The 20,692-nt window shown below is 42.8% G+C and overlaps 1 protein-coding gene across 1 annotated transcript; it reads right to left on the bottom strand.

Moving 5' to 3' along the window:
- Positions 1-15,811: 15,811 nt before the first annotated feature.
- LOC122617489 (ATP synthase-coupling factor 6, mitochondrial) lies at positions 15,812-16,453 on the bottom strand. Its single transcript, XM_043793370.1, has 2 exons — positions 16,109-16,453; positions 15,812-16,053 (listed from the first exon to the last, which is right to left on the bottom strand). The coding sequence occupies exons 1-2, from the start codon at positions 16,405-16,407 to the stop codon at positions 15,906-15,908; spliced, it is 447 nt and encodes a 148-aa protein (XP_043649305.1). The 5' UTR covers positions 16,408-16,453; the 3' UTR covers positions 15,812-15,905.
- Between the last annotated feature and the right edge of the window lie 4,239 nt (positions 16,454-20,692).

The following is a 20,692-nucleotide window of genomic DNA, read 5'->3' as shown; positions in this document are numbered from 1 at the left end:
TTAGAATGTATGGAAATATAGTATATTGGAAAACACACAAACAACACGCAGTAACAAAATGTTCAACGTTTGCAGAGTACATTGCCATGTCAGAAGCAGTCACAGAAATATTATTTGTCAAAAACATGTTATGTGAAATATTTAATATTGATAACGAAAAAGCGATAAAGATTTACGAAGATAATTCAGGCGCAGTAGCCATTGCTAAATTTGGTAACTTTACAAAAAATTCGAAGCACATTGAAGTGCAGTATCATTATGTTAACGAAAATTATGAAAAAGGTATTATAGACATTGTGAAGATAGAATCAAGACTTAATATAGCAGACATGTTAACCAAAGCGTTAGACAAACAGAAATTTATACGAAATAGAGATGCTGTAAAGTTAAAGTAATGAAAGAAAATCAAGACAACAAATTTAAGAGGCGTGTTGGAATAAATGTGTATGCCTTGATATGAAATGTTAATTAGCATAAGAATGAATCAGCTGATCGCGGATAATGTAATGAAATGTAATGTAATGTTAAATAACATAATTATGTCACCTGCTCAAAGAATGTAAAACTGAATGGAAGTGCACGAAGCACAAAACAAAAGTATTAATAAATATATTCTAACTAAAATAAAGCAATCCACTTTATTATCAACAATTGCAGTTGTAGTCTTAAGAACACGTCAAAGTGGAAATACTTTTCTAGCCTTATTAAAATATTTTCTGCGCTGCTTCGGTATTGATTTCTACATAACGATATTACACATTTTCAAAGGATTTATTTGAGTGCCGGAGTATCCTGCTTCAAAGGAGTTGGGACAAATGGGGTTGCAAGCGGCTTACGTTGTTTTCCAATGGCCAAGAGCAGACCGGCTTACAAAATGCTTAAAGAGAATTCGAACATGTAAATTCCGGTGGCATTCACCAAGGAACTAGAACAGCAACTGCAGGACCTTAGTGACCCAGTTGGACTACGTCTTTGCATCCCAACACCCATCCTAACACCCATCCCAACACACACTGCATGCGAATTTTGCTTTATTTTATTGTCCGACAAGATAAATACCAAAATATTGAATATTTACCAATGGGATGTGAAGAAATGCACAAGGACATGGAGCAGCTATGCGAACAGTGTTTGCAAAGGAGGGAGATGGCGATTCTGTCATCCGATTCCGAGCAATAACTCAAGTGCAATGAAGCATTCCTGCCGCATCGGAAAAATAAACCCCATGAGTTTAATACTTATTTTTTAAATTCCCATAAATTGTTATATTTTTAGGTTTACGCAAATGCACACAGCTCACTTATTTGTCAACGACCTGTACAATTTAGTAAAAACTTTAATTCACTGTCAATAAAAAGGTTTTTCAATTTCCTTTGCAAGAGGAATAACACGAAATCAATGAAATCCGCAAATAATTTTTTTACTTAGCATTTTGAAAAGGGGCAAAAGTTTGTCAAATATTTGGAAAATATTAATTTGCTGCCAATGCAAACTTTTTGCGATTTATTTCATTTTTTGTCCTCGGCAAGGCGATAGACAACAAATTTGCAGAGAACACTTCGCAGATGGAAAGTTTTCGCCTAAGGATGGCTAGATGAAATCTGCACCAGAAAACAAAAGCCGAAATCTAGAAAAACATTGAAAACGCTGCTTTGATGGCAAACTTGCCGGTCCACAAAACTTTCCATCGCACTTGGCGAGAAGTAAGCGAAAAACTTAATAATAAAGATCCTCCTCCTGCTGCAGGAGGAGGAGGAGGACTCTCAGGCGGCAGGACGATGGTGACAGCTTTTGGTCAATGGAGAGTGGTAAACGAGAGAATGGGAATGGGAATGCACCACGACGACCGCAGCCTGTCGAAATTAAACCAAACTGAATTTGCACTTACACTTTGGCCAGACGCCTCGCCAAAGGACTCCTGTCCCACAGGACTCGCTCCATCCGGCTCCTGTCGAAATTGTCACTTTCGCAATTCCCCCAATAGTTGACTGTAGCGCAGCACAATGGTGTTAGTGGGTGTTAGTGGGTGGCTTGGTTGGTTGCTTGGTTGGTTGGTTGGTTGGTCTTGGTGGCGTCAAGAAGCGCGTAAGTGACATTTATGCGCCTGCCAACTTGCATCCTGGAAACTCCCCAGCTGCGAGGCTGCGCTAAACTTTCGCCCAAGGCCAAACGAGGATGCCATTGTCGCTGCCTCTGCACTCGCCCCAAGTTTGTTTTAATAAATACCTCCATTCAGCATTGTCTCCGCCACCTGCTGGTTGGTTGGTTGAATGTGAGAGGATGGGATTTTCCGGGGCATCTGAAGTTCTCAACAATTTACCCGCTCATCGACAGTTGCCCAGAAGTTGGCGCACAATGGAGGCAGCCGCCAGAAAACAATCAGCTCTGCCAGAAGCCTCAATCACAGACGCGGAATGCAAACGAGAGCTGCTCAAAATTACTCATTTTTATGAACTTTTTCTCAGCCAGCCCGTTCCCGGCTACGATTGTTGCAATTAACGAAAGTTTGCTTCGCGAAATAAGCTGAGAAAATGGAACGATGCTGCAAGGAGATACCAAGCTCGAAATTGTGCAGATTGAAAAAAAGGATATTAAGACAATGCGACTACAGTTTGGGAAGACTTCTGCTGACAGATAAATGCAACCCCTTTTCATTGACTCCACCTGAAAAGTTCATTAACTTTGTGGTGGAACAAGGCCTTTGCACCAAGCCATTATATATGGATGCAATGGTACTAGAGATATATGGGTGCAGAGATATAATAGAAACTACAAGGGCAGATATATTCTCCCTCCGAAAATTCCTTTTACAGCCGGATGAACTTCAAGATAAAGTTCAACATTTTATGGCAGCCACAGCGCTCCCCCAAATCCGTAAATCGCGGTGCAACTCACCTCTGTCGCTGATGGGCCTCATTTAGCGGAGATTTCTTATCAAGCCACCGGATGTGAAGTGAAAACTACCTCAGCCCGAACACGTTCTCTATTTATAAACTGCTTTTTGGGAGCCGCCAGCTCACAACAGATCATCACAATCGACATCTGGCCGCCAGGAGCAGGCCACACACAAAAATCGCTTTCCGATGCCAAAGGCCAGAAGCAGCTCATTGGAAAAAAAAGAACCCCACTCCCACGTAATTTGGAGCTGTGGGCCAAGTTAATTAGTTGTGATTTTTCAAAGAACATTCAAAATCGAAACGGGCAGCCGAGAACACAAACAATATTGTCAGCCTGCGGCGAACATTTTCGGAGTGGGGGAGAACTGCAGCCAGGCGTGGCACATGTTGAGTGTATAAAATTTTGATGAATGTTTTGTTTACAGGGGCGAAACACCATGCCCCCCTCACAAGGGGTTGATTACTACATGTGGCAGCAATGGAAGGGGAGCGGAGGAGGAGCAACTGCATCTGACGGCATCTGGGATGCGACACACACACACACACATGTGCCTCGGGGGCCGCGGTTGCAGATTGGAAATGGAAATTGAATGTGAATGTGAAATATATTGAATTTCCAGACACAAGACAGCCAGCGTCAGAGTCGGAGTCGGAGTCAGGCGATGGATGACCTCACGCCTCTCTGAACTTTACACACAAGGAAATTCGTGGATAATTAACTACACTCGAAGAAATATTAGCTATAGGACTGAGATGACTCCTAACAAAAGATGAAGTGTTAAATATGTGTTGCATCTTGAAAAACAGTAATGGTATCTCATTTGCAAAGTAATCACATTTCGACTGTTTATAATTCCGTTCAGAAATTAATAAGTCATACTACGCATATTTAACAGTTTGTTATTTTTATTCATAAATATTTTACCGTACTTAAGCACACTTTGTCCTAATGATATATTCAATACATATTTAATATTAATATACCCAAATGACTTGCCTTTTTCTTCAGTGCTGGCTGTGGAACCCAGAACAGATGCCATAAATTACGCACCATAAACAGACTGCAACTAATTAACAAGAAAATGCATCATCTGCAGCCCAACAGCCCAAACATCGTTTCTTATTCCATTTTTTTTCTTCCTTCGGAGACCAAACGATTTCCGATTTTCACACAGCTCACAGGTGAAAGTGTGTCTGTCGAGGACAAGTTCGGGTAAATTGGCTCAAATTGGAATGGCATGTTAAGTCCCCCGGGTAGCATTTATTTTCCTAATCAAATTTGCCTTTCCTCGGCAGAGCCGAAAATAATAATTTAAATATTTTTGCCTGCGGACAGGGGCGGCGGCGGTGGCGGTGGCGGTGGTGGCAGGAAATGGCATTTGGGCAACTGAACTGGCTGGCTAACAAGCTAGCCAACAGCGATGGCAAACAAGGAAAAACTGGAGTAAAACCCCTACAACAATGGCAAAAACTTAACTCTGCCGCGAGCCACGCACACAAACACAGCACACACACACATACATACACACATACACACACCGGAACATAGAAGCGATACAAAAGAAGCCGAAATCCCGGGAAGAAATTAGTTTCTCCGCGTCCTGCCCTCCAGCCAGAGGGTCCTTGCAGTTCTGTTGCTCCTGTTTGTGTTTGTTGCCCTAGCTGCTGTCGCTGCTGCTGTTGATGTCCTTGTTGTGGGCAGCACACAAAATTGGCAAATACAAGCGGACTTAGGCCACAGGAGCCTTTTACTGGCGAAAAACAAAATGCGGAAAATTTCTCAACAGCCGTGGGGCGAAAGGGGAGAAGGGGGGAGCCGAGCGGCGACAAACACACAACAAAAAATGTTGGCAATGCAAAAACTTGTATCGTCGCAAAGGGCGAAAAATGCAGGCCGCAGACAAACGCAGAGAAAAGCCCACAAAGTGGGTGCCAACAGGATCGGGGATGCTACACAGATAATTTGGATTTTTGCGGCCCGACAGCTATTTAATCGAGTCGCAGGACACTTGCTTACTTTAAGGATATATCTACTAATATAAAATATAACTATTTACATACAGTTTAAGTAAGTTTAGCAAGTATTCATCTTTTGGCCACGTCATTACCATTTTAACGCAGAAGCTGCTTGTTATTCCGCTGTCTAGCCACTGTTATCATAGCCTTTACATGCGCCAATATGAATACAGCCGAAACCAAACTTAGACCAGAAAAAACAGACGCACACGTGTAGCCATTGAAGTGGCAGCAAAATATACTAAGTTCAAGAAGATGATAAAATTGAAGGGCAGACATTTCCGCTGCCGAAGTCGTTAGCCAGTGCTCAAGTTCTTGGACCACAAGAAGGAAGAACTCCAGGACACCAAAAGCAGGTGTCGTTATGGGCGCACACGCCAAAAATTTCAATAGCGCCGCGAAAGTTTCATTGACTTGACAGGTGGGTATTTGCGCCATCTACCCTGAAGAAGCTGTAATTGTTACCGTTTAAATTCCCATTAAACGCGGCTCCGCCAAGCAAAATGGCACTCTTAGTTGGCCGGCGGGCGGAAAACTGGCCAGGATGCGAGCCAAAATATGTCACAGCGTTTAAGCCAACTCAGCCTAGGCAGACAACAACAGGACAACGCACAAAGCCCAAGGATCGCTGCTGGTTTTTGAGGAGGCCGCCCGCTATTAACAAACCGTAAAGTAATTTCTTGCTTTCCTGCACGGAAATTAGACATTTTGTCAAGGGAACACTCACTCCCAGGAAAAGAAGGCGACGCCACCGTCAATGTTTCGCCTGCGGGCCAAAAAGCAGGGACAACAATACCAAGAACAATAAGCCAACAGTGCCGGCATAAATCGGCACTCTGAGAAAAGTGGTTTAGGAAGAAGCAATGAAATTATACTTATTTCGGAAAAGTTACGCATTCATTTTCCAACAGCAAGCCTAAATAAAATATGTAGATAGCACTTCTCATGGGAATTATTTAAAGACAAGTTAAGAGATTATGAAGGTATTTGAAAGTGTATTTGAAATCGTTAATTTAAACAAAAAAAACCTGAGAAAAGCAATGCCAATTATTCAATTAAATGTAAAGAGGTAATATCAACACAAGAAGAAACCATTTATAAACAATTTTCATTACCCTGCCATTTATATTATATCCCAAACTAATTATTTTTAGCTAAACTGGGAATTTCTCTCGGTGCATAAAAGTCTTATCAGGGCTTCGGACGGACACTGCCTGGCAAGTTGAAAGTGAAAATATTATAATGAAGTATGTTGTTAGCTGTTTCGAGATTTTCAAATGTATCCATCAGATATACGGCCTGCTCAACGTGGAAGAGGGAAAGCGGGGAAGGCGCAACGAACATTTTGTAAGTAAACAAGCGGCGGCGGCAACAAAAGTTTGTCTATTTAAAAAGTTTCGAGCTGCACAAAAGTTATAAAACATGAAAATATTTCTTAATTATTTTTATAAACAAGCAGCCAGCGTCCCAAGCTCAATGCTCCCTGGGGGCGTGGCACAGACTTGCCCTTGCCCTCGAAAATTTCAAGCAACCGAAAAGCCGAAAACTCAGCGGTGGTCGAAGTTCTGAGGTCTGAGCTGCGTTCCGAATTTGTTTGTCTTGCTGATTTCTGCCCGAGGTCAGGATTGTGTTTGATTAGCATAAATATGAGTGGAATCTGGCAAAAAAGGGAACACTTCGTCCCTTTAAATGTTGGCCAAATTAATTACGTGGGCACGCGGAGCATCGAAAAGGATCTGAAAAACGTGAACAGCTGAAGAGAGTGCAGGAAATTCCAATCAAACAAATCGAAATAGTGGCATGGGGATAGCGAAAGAAATATGAGATGTTAGAGATATATACATACTTGGTTAATTAATTGCCTCGTTGTTTGCTTGGGAATTATTGAAATATTTTTATTCGATATTTTTCTTCCATTCCAGCTCCATTCCTATCTGATACCCCTTGTCCAAACGGACAGCCCGCCCCCTCCGAATAAAAATCCCCCCATCCAGGGTGCCCAGTAAATTTGATTGCTGTTATCTGCATTTTATTATGCTTTTGCCACCGCAAAAGCGACGCACAGCCATTTTGAAATGGTTTTTGATATACGAGCATGAATATGAAAATGGTTGCCATAAAATCATCCCAAATGGATGAGTGTGGCGGCGGAATATCTGAGTATCTGAATATGGTGCGAGCATTTTTCGGTGGGTTGGTCGGTTGATGGCGCAAAAACTTAAAATAAACTAAGCCAATGATTTATAGTTTGCTGCCGGGGAGCAAACAAATGTTCTGTGCCAAAATGAAATTGTCAATACTTTTTAAGATGGTAAAACAGCGCAAATATTTGCCTCAAATTTGATTACTCAATTAGCAGCAATATTAAATAGAGTGTGGTTGAAAACGGCTTAAATTTTGTGCCCTGTTCAGTTATTTTCAATTCAGTTATTTTCACTTCGTTTAACTATGCTAATTTTTAACATAAAAGAGAGAGTGTCTCGACTATTAGGTACCCGTTATGTAGCTGCAAAAAAACTGTTTCTCTTTTTTAATTACTAGTTATCTAATCTTTATGAGTGGTTCCCAATGAATAGAATATTTTATGTTTTCACTTTTTACCTTGATAATTAAGGTTGCGTCTGTTCATACAAAATGCCCCATTGAATCGATTTGGAAATTATTTTGTATGCCCAGCAATTAAACCTAGTCGCCGGCAATACGAAACGCGGTTATTTTCAAATATTTATTTGTTGACCAAATTGAATGTGACGCATTTTAAAGTGCTTCATTTGCTGCTATCCATCGCACGAGAGTTTGCCACATGCTGCAAGCGTAACGTTTCAATTTGCTGCAACACACGCTCATAATTTATAAATTTAAAATCTATTTTTGCCACCGCTGCTGGGTGGCGCACAGCAAAGCGACCTGAATGGCGTTGGAGCTTAGAGTTTGGGATTGTATTGTTGCTGATTTATCGCGAACCGCAGTCAACGCTGCCATTGTCTGCGTTTTTGGCACTGCTAACCCGATTTTCCACTTTTCATGCGACAACGATGTATGTGAGAGTGGGTGGTGGTGGGTGTTGGTGCTATTGGGTGGTGTGCTATTGGTGGTTGGCGCTTGGTGGAGATGATTATGTTTACGTTGCGGCAACGCTAATGTGAAGCACGTCCCGGCCAAGTCACGTCACCTAGCCAACTCCGCGGTTCGGTTCGGGCCAAGACAATGACAGTGGTAGTGGAATGGAACGCATCGGGAAACGAGATCACGTCTGGGGACCGTGCGAGATTTCTTGCAATTTCATATGGCTTGCTTTCGGGGAACTATCTTTCAATTAAATTCCTATGCGCAAAGAGGATTCCTCTTGCCTCCACTTCTCAACTTTGCCACATGTGCGCTTCGATTTCGATTTCGATCGCGGATTCCGGCACGTTGGCCTCGAAAAACTAATTTCGCGCCCCTTGAACTTTCCCAATAATAACTGAACTGAGCTAAAAATACTGCAGACCGAGGGTTTGCACCTTAATTTGATTACAAAATTTGCCGAGCTCTCCGTGCTCACGATGAGCACGAAAATATTTTCATTGCATTTTTGCGCTTGTCGCGTATCATTTTAAGCTCTTTTACATAAATTTTCCCTCTCCCCCCAAAAACAAATATTTTTCGGTCACGGGCGATACATTTTCCGCAAAAAGGGACCAACGCAACGCAACGCTTTGTCGCAGTTTTCAACTTCATTTAATTTAATTTATATTTCAGCAGTTGGGTAATTTATGTAACAACTTTTTGGCTGCCGCTGCTGGTGTCCTTGTTATTTGAAACTAATTTGCATAAAGCGAACGTCAAGTGTTTTGCTGTTTCCACCTTTCCACCTGACACATCCATATGTGCCTGATTGGGAGATGAGTCTGCTTATAAAGCAACAGGATCAGAATCAGAATCCGAAAGCGAAAGCGAATCCGAGTCGCCATAAATTGCGTCTTGATGACTCTTTTGAACAGGGCCCTAGACTCGCAATTCGATTTCACTTTTATGGCGCATAGATTATTCAGAGTTTGTCTATAGTCTATAAAATGTTGAGCTTCGTTGAGCCAGCACTAAACAGGACATCATTCCGTTGACCCCCTGGCAACAGTAACAAGGATCCACGGAGCAATGGCTGACCTTGTATCCCTTTTTTCTTCTAAATAGACAATTTGCCCATCTTTACGCACTATTGTTTTGTATTCTCGGGGCGCCGTCTTGTTTCGTCCTGTCGTTTCCTTCGCCTCGCTGGCATAGAAATCAGTTTAGTCCTGCGACATCGCCTCGATTTATGCCAGAATCCTTTTGTTGCCTTGCTCACTGTATTTTTTGCGGGCTGCCAACATTTTTACGACTAAATCGAGAGCCACAAAACGTTACGACGGCAAATCACTTTTCAGCATCAACTTTTCTTCACAAGCATATGGGCATCGTTTAAAAACAATTCGAGCTTAAAGCGAATGATCAAGACAATGTTGTTGATTGCCTTTAAGCAGTCGTACACTGAATAGTAAAATACCAAGCCAGCGCAGGAAGGGCACCATTGATTCCACTTGGATAAATTCAATTTAATTTCCATTGGTTTTTAATCCATTTAAGATTTTCCTTGGCGCTCTCCATCCGACTTATTGAAAATGCAGCCTCATTGTTTACCCCCCAAGCAGTGCTCAAAAACAAATAGAAATGATGTTGCACTTTTCGTTCGTATTTGCCAAAGCAAAAACATAAACAAGTCGAGTGGAGGAGAGAAAAGTGATTGAGTGATTCCAATTAGTTGATTTAAAGTGTATTGCCATAAATGGGGGGAAATCCTATAATAAGACATTCGTGCTCAAAACGAATACCTTGCATTCTGTGCCGAAATCATTTCGAACAACTCTTCACTTGATAATATCCATTTCACTTATTGAATATAACAAGGGGCTTCGATTCTCAACTTATTTGCCTGAGTATGCTGTTTTTTCAGAGTTCACTCACATCGTATTATATCTTCCAATCGCATGACAGAAGCATTAATACAATAATGTATGAATAAATAAAATTTAATTTTACGTAAAAACTGACAACAGTCCCCAGACAGAGGGACGTGGATAAAAGCGAGCCAAAATCCAAGGGGAAGTGGGGAAACTTGGCAGGTCGGGGAGAAAGAAAACAGTTTTGTTTGTTGGCCCTCTTGTTGTGTGGCATATTTGAGCGTATTTGCACAAAATACGTGAAATTACGCGAAAACTTCAGTTTGCCTGTGTCCTGCCAACTTGTCCGTGTCCTTTGTGCCACAAAAAAAAAAAAAATAAAAAAAGAAAACCCGTAAGAAAAGTTCAGCGGCAAGAGCTAAGTGCCTGCAAAGATGACTGTGTGACTTGTTGTTATTTTGCATTTAATTTCGTCGACCTCCGGGGACCAAGTGGCGTATGCGCAATATTTTACAACACAAGAGCGAAACGAGCTTGTCGGTGAAGACCTTTGTTTAATCTTTGGCACATTGAGAGTTGCCCTTTGCCAACTCACTTTATAAGCGAATTATTAATGAGCTTCTTGCCATATAAGTTAATAATCCGCTGGGCACCCAAATGGAAATGGAAATGGAAAATGCTCCACCCATAATACCAGGAACACTTTACGCCCAAGCCGGAGCGGAAATCTCATTTGTCATGCAGCCTGGCCATTTATCAGTTGGCATTTAAAAAGCCATTAAAACCGAATCCGGTAGGAATGAAACTGCAAAAAAAAAAAAAAAAAATTTATAAAAATAAAATTTATGAAAATAAAAGGAAGGAAATCTGGCAGCGTGGAAGTCGCTGGTTCGACAGGTTTTCTTTCAGTTCCGATTCGATTCATAATTTAAAAGCCAGCCGATTGCCGGCCCACTGACTTTCACCAGAGCCAGACCAATAAATTAATATAAAAATTCCTCACGCCCAGCCAATAAGTGAACAGTGAAGCGTTTTATCGCCTCGTCCAGACTCGCAGGATGGCAAGGATGGCAAGGATAACAGGCCGGCAGTCGCAGTCGCAGGACACAGGCCCACACAGCGTCGCCGCCCTGAGATCGTTAGATGTCTGAGATGCCGACACACTCGAGCCGTTTGCTTTGGACTTGGAACTGGGAACTTGGGAACTTGGGAGCTTGGGAACTTGGGGAACTTGGGACCCAGGTCTGGAACTCCAACGCGAACTCGGTCCTCGGAGGCCATTGTCGGCCATGTCGGCCACTTGGCCAGACATCTGTGGTATGCGCAAATAGAACATGGCATAAAATGCGGCCCGGTTCGAAAGCCATCAAACATTTATGGCCACGCGGACGAAACATAGCCGTTGGTTATTTCATTGTCTGCAAATAAATGTAACAAGTCAAATACCCAAGCATTCCACTTGGTCTGAGGGCTTGCGAAAAATTTGTATCATTGAGTTGTTTTTAGCTATATGTTCGACGGTTTATTTGTAACTGATGCTCGGGCAAAGGAAATATTTAGTTAAAATATGCAAATACAAATTTATTTAGTTAAAAGATGCAAATGCCAATAGAATTGCTGCCGACGTTTAAATAGTTACAACTATCGATTAATTTCCCAAAGTTTAGTCGCCATTAAGACTGAGAGTCTGTTAGATCTACAAGCACATGCAAGTGCATAAAAAAGTCAAGAAAGTTTTGCATGTGACCCTGCTGCAAGAGCGAAGGAGTGTAGGCAACTTTGTTAATGGTTTTGTCATAAATTTTAATTCGATTGCATCAGAGCAGACGCTAAAGGCTGCCATTCAAACTGGGCATGAAAAATGCATTAGACGCAAAATGCAGCCAGGACCCGAGGAGTCGGCTGCAAAGTTTTTGATGGTGCGGTTGCCCACGAAGACAGGATTCCCAGCACACACAGGAACTGCACACACTATCGCCCCGGAGGAGAGAAGCCAAGCCGCAGACACAGTCCGTTGTTTGAAGACTCAATTAATTTATGCAGTGTAAAGTCAAGTTTTCGGCTCGAAGGAGCCTTAAAAATCGCACTGAATGGGCGGCGAAATGAAATGAAAATGCCCACAATTACAGCATACGAATGGATGATGTAAGTAATAAGGCGCCAGCAGGCTGGAAGATCGGCTTCGTTCAGCAGGAAATGCGTTCAATTAATGAATTTTAAATGCGTTCTCATTGTCACTTCCGCTCGCCGTTGGCATCACCTGCAGTCCAAGGCGCACGGTGCGTATGCGTGACGCGTTATTTGCAAGTCAACCAGCAAGCCAAGTCTGTGGGCGCGGCAAGCCGGGTCTGATGAAGGATAAAGGACTCTGCGGCGCCATTACCTTCGCCATAAGGCATAATGCCATGCAGCATATCAACCTGCAGGCGAAACGAACAGTGGAATTGGTGAATGGACCCCACACCACATCGAAAACTTAGCAAGAATACCCATATAAGTGTACAAGCTTTTAACATCATTCACTATAAGCTTGCTCTTATTGTCAAGTGATTTTTATGGGCTAATTTTATTGTGAACATTTCTATAAATACTCTTGCCCCACTGTGCCCGCAGGTGGGAGGCGGTGCGTGCGCAGCCTGCAAAAGGCGCCCACATTAACTACAAGGATAATGTCGCCCGTCGTCCGCCCGCCGGCTGCGGCATGAAAAAATAACAAGAAAATGCCAGGCATCGTTCATTACGACGAACCCGGGCTCAGGCTCAGCCCTTTTGGCCAGGTGCGTGGACGTGGATGTGGATGTGGTGGCGGCAGGATAACAGCAGAAGGATAACAGGGGGCGGCGGCGACGGACGAGCGACAAGACAAGGAGGCATCCGAAATGTTTTATTGTTGTAACTGTCGCCCGGCGGCATAATATATAGTCTGGAACGTATCCTGGAGCGCGACTCCGCCGCTCACATGCAACCTTTGTGATGCCGCTCGCCTCCGGAAAAATGAAGTGGAACTTGGGCATTTTTGGTGCTCTCCTGGTCTTCAGCTCACCTGCTCCCCTGCTCCCCGGTTCACCTGCTTGGTACGTGCCCGCATTTCGCAGTCCCTGTATCCTGGACTCGAGTTCGGGAGACCAAATTACGTAAGCTTAAAGGGGGTCTTAGTGCGCTATCTTGCCCCGGTAAACCGTCGCCTTTGTCTGCGTTTGCCGTCTTCCGTTTTAACAAATGTTTTGTTAGCGCAGCGCTCTCAAGTTTTCCGCTTGCAAAAATTATGCGGAAACGGAAGCGACAAAAGGAAAACCACAATTGGAGGGGCGTCCTGCGTATCCTGCGTATCCTGTGTATCCTGCGTTAGTGCGTGTGTGTTCAAGTGGCACGTGTCCCACACACACACATACTCACATATACCATACACATATATACACTTATATATCCACCTGGACCCACTTTGTCATCACGTTGAATTAGGACTATTCAATTTTCATTATTAAATAATGCCCAGGCATTGATGCGTACGTGCGGCTCGACAAAATTAAATGCACATCGGAATTTATGGGTCCCGGGCCAAATGACAAATAGTGCGTGGCTGATCCGCACAAGACACACAAGGTAAAAGTGTAATTAAATTTGTCCAAAACTCGAATGCACATCCTGTGCGGGCCGAAGGAGCCATAAATCTGGGCACATAAAATCCAGGCACCGCCCCAACTCACAGCGATAAATCACAACGAAATTCACATAATTTTTATCGTTTTGCACAATTTTGCATGAGCTCACTTACTACATACATATCTATACGAGTATGTGTGGAGCGAGCCTCCTTTTGGTTTTTCCATCGGTTTTCAAGTTAAACGTTTCAATAAAGTCGAGCACCTGTCAATAAATCGAAATTGCCTCTCGTATTATTTTTATCGGCTACGTTTCGTTTACATTGCACAAGATGCTTCACTTTCAGCACAGCCAGCGGGCAGATATACTCGTACATATATATATCTCCACGTCTATATATCCACATATATCTGACATATATCTAACATGTGTCTGTGTGCGCTTCGGAAAAGCGGGAAAGCGACCTTAGAAATCTCTCACCACCTCGTCATCGCCATCATCTTCTTCCAGTTGAGCGGATCCGGTGGGTGAAGTCCCAATTCCTTCTGTGGTTTCCAGTTCTCCTGGTTTCACCCTAACTTCTCAACTTCTCTGATTTCTTGGACGGTCGGGTTCGCAGCTTAATTCAGTTTTCGGCAATCGAATTGCGGACAGTTTTCATGGCTTTAATTACAGGTCGTGCGCCTTTGAAGTTATTTTCCTTTAAAAAGCTTTAATCTTAATCCACTTGCGCTTAAAAGCGGCCGAGCACAATTTTTTACGAGCGCCTGTGCTTTATGAAAATTTAATAAGCCGGCAACGAGGAGAGTGCGCATAATGAGAGTGGCGGCTGGGGCCCGAAAAATCGGGACATGCCAGGACATGCCAGGACAGCCAGCAAGCAGCCACCAGCAACCAGCCACCGCATCTCATTCGAATCAGAATCTGACTCCTCGGATGAACCAACCAACCAACCAACCAACCAACCACCCACCGCCCACACATGTCATGTAAAAAGACTGTTTAACAAGCAGGGCCAAGAAGGAGAAGCTTAAAAATGAAATGCGTTTCTCGTTTTCACATGGCTGCCATCGAATAGGAGGCTACAGTGGCTCTAAGTCTCCAACAAATAATTCATTTTAGATGGCGGATAAATTAATTAAGATATTAAAAAGAATATCTACAATTTACTATCACAATTGGTATTTACCGTAGAATAATTCATCTATATAACTATATAAATAATTTATTCATACACATTAATAAATAAATTAAGTTTCTAGAAGAGATGATCATCTATTAAATAGTCTCTACTTTCTTCAATTGGCACACTCATTTTTGGTTTTATTTTTCACGATATTTTTACAAAAAGCTGAAAATGTAAATCTTTTAAATTACACCCCCAACTCAGCCCACTGTCTTTGTTTCAACCTTGTGCAAGACGTTGCTCTCGTTGTGCCGAGCGAACAAACAAGCGAAATATTATTTACGAGCTGTCAAATCCCAGTTAACATGCCTTACACAAGGACCAAGGACGTCTTCGGTGCGTTGTTGTTGTTGTTGTATCTGTTTGCTCGATGCGGCCGCATAGTTCGCTAAGAGACAGCTGAAGATGCGCTGCCAGAGTTACAGGACACACAGCAACATGTACAGATACAGATTAACATCAACGGCACCAGAGATGTAGATACAGATGCAGATACACGGGCACAGATACATACAACCGCACTGCGAGATACTCTTATGGCATTCAGAAAGTGTGCCAGTACGTCTGGACCGTAGTCAAATGCCGGATCCTTGGATCCTTGGATGCTTGGATCCTTGAAGCCGACTGTAGCGGAGCGGCATAATAAAATAAAAAAGCATAATGAAAGCGAGGCCAGGCCACGAAAATAATTTAAATTTATGTACTTGTGCGTATTTATTTGTGCGTTTGGCTTTTATTTCCTTCGCGACGTCTCTTGATTTGTTTCTCTCGCTCCCACACGCTCGTCCTTTACACGCCGCCTCTCGCTCTCTCCATCGTTTTATCAAGAGCAACAGCAGAAAGCATTAAATTCAATTTGCTTATGTGAGTATCTGTGTGTCTGCCACTCAGCGTCAGTTACACGGAAAAAATGGAAGGGGGTGGGGTGGGTAGAGGGGTGTGGGAGCGCCAAAGGACGAAGGACCTGGGGGAGGGACAAGGCCATGCGAATGGCGGCGACCTGTTGTGTTGTTTAAGGAATTACTTAACATGGTAAAAGCATGGGCACGTGTGTGTGTGTGTGAGTGCTGCTTATGCATGTATGTGCTTAATAAAAATTTTGGCGCGTTCTTTTTTGGGTATATCCTGGAACAGGATACCCGTTGCAAATGGGTAGCTCAAATATGCTGGAATTTAAAGTCATTTTGTAGTAATTTAACATTTAAGATTTTTAATTTAATGCAAAAATGTTACAAATTAAGCAAGACTTTTATAAAGATTCAAGACGATTATTTTAGTTAGGATCTACTTTTTCTTGTCCTTTTCATCCTTGCCCTTTGTTTCGTTAGCTTTCTTGTCATCCTTGCCTTTCACTTTTTTATCACCGCCCTTATCTTTGGCCTTTACTTCTTTATCTTTACTCTCCTTTTCCGGCTTCGGTTTGTTCTCAGGTCTTGAGAAGTATTTATATTTTAATTAAAACTTTTTAAAATTTATAAGTAACTTACAGATCTTGAACGGAAATAGGATCAATATCTATGTCGGGCAACTTGAATTTCGGAAACTTCGTCATATCCACGCCCTCACCGCCGCCGTATTGAAGAGCCAGTCGCTCAAGGGCTTCCTTCAGTTCCGCATCGTATTCCGGGCCAGGATCTATGGGCTTTCCCTTGGGACTCTTCAGGCGATACTCACGCACCTTGTCCAGGAAAATCTGGTAAACGGGATCCTTGTAACGAAGGCGTGCGCTAGTGCTTACACTTCTACATAAAACTAGGCTTGGTTTCAGGATACGAGAGAACATCATTGTGTTTGTTTTGCCCACTGCTCACTCAATACTGTTTGTTATGATTCTGAGATAGCTAACTCGGGGGTACTTTGATTTAAAAATTTCCATAAAATGTAGTAAATGATGCTTAAAACAGGTTAATGATCTTCTGTAATACTTGCATTTTTAAGTGATTCATATCATTTCATTTGGAGTATCTCTTGCGTTTATCAAACCCCCAATTGGAGCTAGCGCATCTCAAGTGCTTCGATGCTCCAGGACGATTTTTCACGCACCGTTGCTGCCCGTTCTCCTTTATTCACGATTGCCGTGCGTGTAAGATTTTCTTTCTGTCTGCCTCGCCTTATCTGCGAATGCCTGTGTGTGAGTGGGCTTGACAATGCGAGTGCCATCTCGACAAGTTTTTTCCAAAAAATGAGACAAGTGGAAATCCGTTAAAGAAATACGTGAAACACATAAAGGCGCTGCTGTTGCTGCCGTCAAGTTGCTGCTGCTGTTGCTGCTGCTGATGTGTACGCAGCAACATATATACATACATACATAAATATATGCGCATGTGTGTGGACAAAGAAATGTCGTCGGCAGCAAATAAAAATTAATTGAAAAATGTTTATCAAGGACTTTGCCGGGGAAAAATTTAAATGCATCGAGCGGAAAAGAGCTCAAAAGAGCGAGCTGAGCTGGCGGACAAACTCTGATAATTGATGGCAAGACATGGCTGCGAAAATTATAATTAATATAAATTCCCATTTACCTCCTACTCCCCAGCTGACAGTGCAAATAAATGGATCATTGTCGAGTGCGAAATGAGGAATGTGTAGCTTCTAAGCCGGGCTTAATCGGCCATCGCCACATGCGGCTCATTTCAAATGCAGCCAGCAGCCAGCGGCAGCACTCACGCTGCGTTTCGCATCCGCCACTCGAATTAAAATATACGAACATATTTTGTGCAACATATCCACACCGAACTAAAAATTATGCAACGCATTAAAAATTTAACAAGCGCTTATCCGCTTAGTGCGACGCCCGCAACACGAGGGGTTTTTGCCTGCCGCGCGTCACTTTCAATATTTAAATTTTGACATTTTCTGCATTTGACGCCGCCACTGAGACGGTGATGGTGGGGCGGGGGGGCGGTGCAACGCGGGACATGGACAATATTGCATCAATGCAAATTGGGCAGAAATAATATGCAAACATTGGCACAAACAGAATGGCAACCTAATTGGCAGCAATAGCAAACTTGCCACGCATTTGCGATTCCAATGAGAAGGGTACGCTGTACTACATACGTGTTTTGCATCGGTCAAGTTCCTAATGCAAATAGCTATATAATATAATGGAATAAATATAATAATTTAATAGAATATATTTCTAAAATAGCTTAATTGAACTACTAAAATTTGTTTTTGGGTAATGGAACTTAGTTATGTTTTATCAATATTGATAGGCTCTATTAGTTTCTATCTAAGATGATTTCGATCCATTTTCTATTAGTATTTTTCTTTGTGCACCAATATAAAGTTGCCATTGGTGAAAACAAGAAAATGTGGAACTGTTATTGCCTGCTGGTGGCATATATCACGGCTTTTTTGTCTGTTGCCAAGCGCATGTATCTCAATCTTCATTCCGACTACTGCACTGAGCCAAGGATTAAGCAGTTGTGCGGCTGCCACGCCCCCGCCATTAAAGTAGTTTCCCCTAACTTGGTTAGAATTAATATTTAGCTGAGCGCAACTTTATTTGCAGTTGGCAAATGCTTTAACCTCCCCCACCGACAACAAAGTGAGCAAAGTATCCTGCGGTTGCCTGCCGCTCCTTCAACGTGTATCTGTATCTGTATCGGTGCACTTCTGTATCTATGCATCTGTGTGTCTGTGCATCTGTGTGTCTGAGTATCTGAGTATCTGCGTGGGTGTGCGTACACACAGTGTGGCGGTGTGTGCGTGTTTTAAAATGCAACAGATGCGCCAAATTAATGCGACCATTAAATTGTATTAGCGTGTGCAAAATGTAAAGCGCATTTGCCAGCAGATTGCTCCAGCCAAGTGCGAGTGTATCCGAGTCCGGGTTTCTGTGTGGGATTGCGAATGCATCCCGCTATCACCGCAGCTTCACAGTGCGCTGTGCGCTGTGCGTTGTATTCGCTGCAAATTTGTGTGTGAATAAACATGAGAGTCGTTGCATTAATGCGCATACAAACGCCAACTGAGTCGAGTCCTTGCCGGCGTAACAGCTATCCCTGCGTAGGAACAAGGATTTAAATATCCCCGCGTGGGCGGGGGCGTGGCAGGACGCAATGCTGGGGGATTGAGAGCTGCTCAATGCTAAAATATCGCACAGCAGCAACATCAAGTTTATGTGGCATGCCACAAAGTACACACAGATACAATTACACAGGCACCCAGCCAGCGATATACAAAACTGCATTTGCCGCTTTTTGCCCGTGTTTGCGCTTTTCGCCGAGCTCTCTCATAAGTGCAACTTCAACGCCAACAACGCGGCAGCACATAAAAATGATAAATACTTTTTTTAACTAGAGGATAAGCAAAGAGGTAAATATTAAAATTTAATATCGTTTACCCCATTGTAACCTATATCGGAGTGGTATATATAATTAAAAAAAAATCGCAAATGTGGAAGTCTCTGCAGAAAAATTGTTTTTTACAAACAAGAAACACGAGTGCAACTGATTGTTTTATATTTCCTTTTAATTTTGACTCACAATTATAAATAATAATTAAAAATATAGATATTGGTTTTCAACCAGCAATTTTCCTTTTTTTATAACTTGCCACATTCATGTTTGTTCAAGATATTAAATATTCTTTGGGCCTGCAATATTTCTAACTAAGTTTAAAAACACTCTTACATTTTTCTTTAGTGCATCTCAAAAGGAGCCAACTATCAGGCGGACGGGAGGGAGTAGAGTGCTGGTTGCAGATATTTATTCATTAGCCATTTGGCATAATTTGTTGCCTGGCTTTGGGCGCTCAGTGCTTCGTCCTGGCGAAATTGCCAGCAACAATGGAGCAGTTCCGATTGGAAGAGGCTGGTGTTGGGGTGGTGGTTACCACTAATAGGCTTCTAATTGGGCAGTCGCCGCCTTTTTGTTTGCGCCACTATTCTTTTTTTTGTTCGTTGTACGCTATTACTCGCTGTTTCGGTATTCCAATTAAAATGCATCTGGTGGTGATGTACGAGTATCTGCACCCTGCCGCCGGCAGTTGCAAGTAATTTTAGCCACATATTGCCAAAGTGCCGCAAATAGAAGCAGCCGTGCTACTGTTGCCCTTAAGCTGCACGCAGAGCTCATTAGAGCGAACCAAATCTGTGCTTAGCAGGGGTGCCGTTGGGTGGTCTTTGTTGCAATGAAGCTGGGAGTCCGGGAGTCCGGGAGCCGGGAATATGGAATACAGGATATGGGGTATTAGATCCATTAACAGTCTGTACCTGCTTGATTATACATTTCGGCCTGCCCCGAGGAAGTGGCTGCAGCTGCAGCTGGCGTTGATTTGGATTTTCGGCGGGCTGATGCGATTAAACAAAACTCACTAATGGAGCTTACTTCACCGATTCGACGACCTAAAAACGAGCGGATAATGCGTGCACAGGGAAAAATTGATTAAGATACAAGTTCAAAGGAGACCACATTCTTTTGCGGTGGCCGCAAATCTATTTAGATATGGGAAAATATTGCTGTAATATAACTAAAAGAAAGGTTACATTGATTACTATGATATTAAACTGCACTTCCTAGGTCTTTGATCATCCGGATTTCGTATTGCAAATAAATTTTTTCAAGTATAAATATATTTGCTGCATGGTTTCACTTTAGGACTGAGTCGTGTTTATGCCCCACGCCTGCTGCGGTCATAATTGTATTAATGAACACATGCCCTTCTCGACCGCCAGCCACCGAAGCCAAACAGGCGGACTGTATCTCACGGATGCCGAGATACGGCGAACAAAGCACTATGCACATATATTTGCATAGGAATATTAATGCCATAATTATTTGCCACACGGACACAATGCACAAGATGTATGCAATATTTAGCATGTCAGTTAGTGCCCGAGTGTGTGTGTGGGTGTGCGGGTGTGTATCTATGAGACCCCTCTGTGGCGACCGCTGTAATTCCAATTGCATTTCGGCAATTCAAGCAGCTCGGATGGCTGTGAAATATTTCGGCTTCACTTGCGAACTGATGCATGGATGCTGCTGCTGTTGTTGCTGCTGTTGCTGTTTTGGGGTTTGACTCACAGACTCAGAGAGACGCACTAATGCATAATGTAACTCAAT

The sequence above is a fragment of the Drosophila teissieri genome, chromosome 3L (assembly GCF_016746235.2).
Source record: "Drosophila teissieri strain GT53w chromosome 3L, Prin_Dtei_1.1, whole genome shotgun sequence".
In the NCBI taxonomy this organism is placed as follows: domain Eukaryota; kingdom Metazoa; phylum Arthropoda; class Insecta; order Diptera; family Drosophilidae; genus Drosophila; species Drosophila teissieri.
The sequence above is the reverse complement of the archived record's forward strand: the minus strand, read 5'-3'. Positions and strand labels throughout refer to the sequence as shown.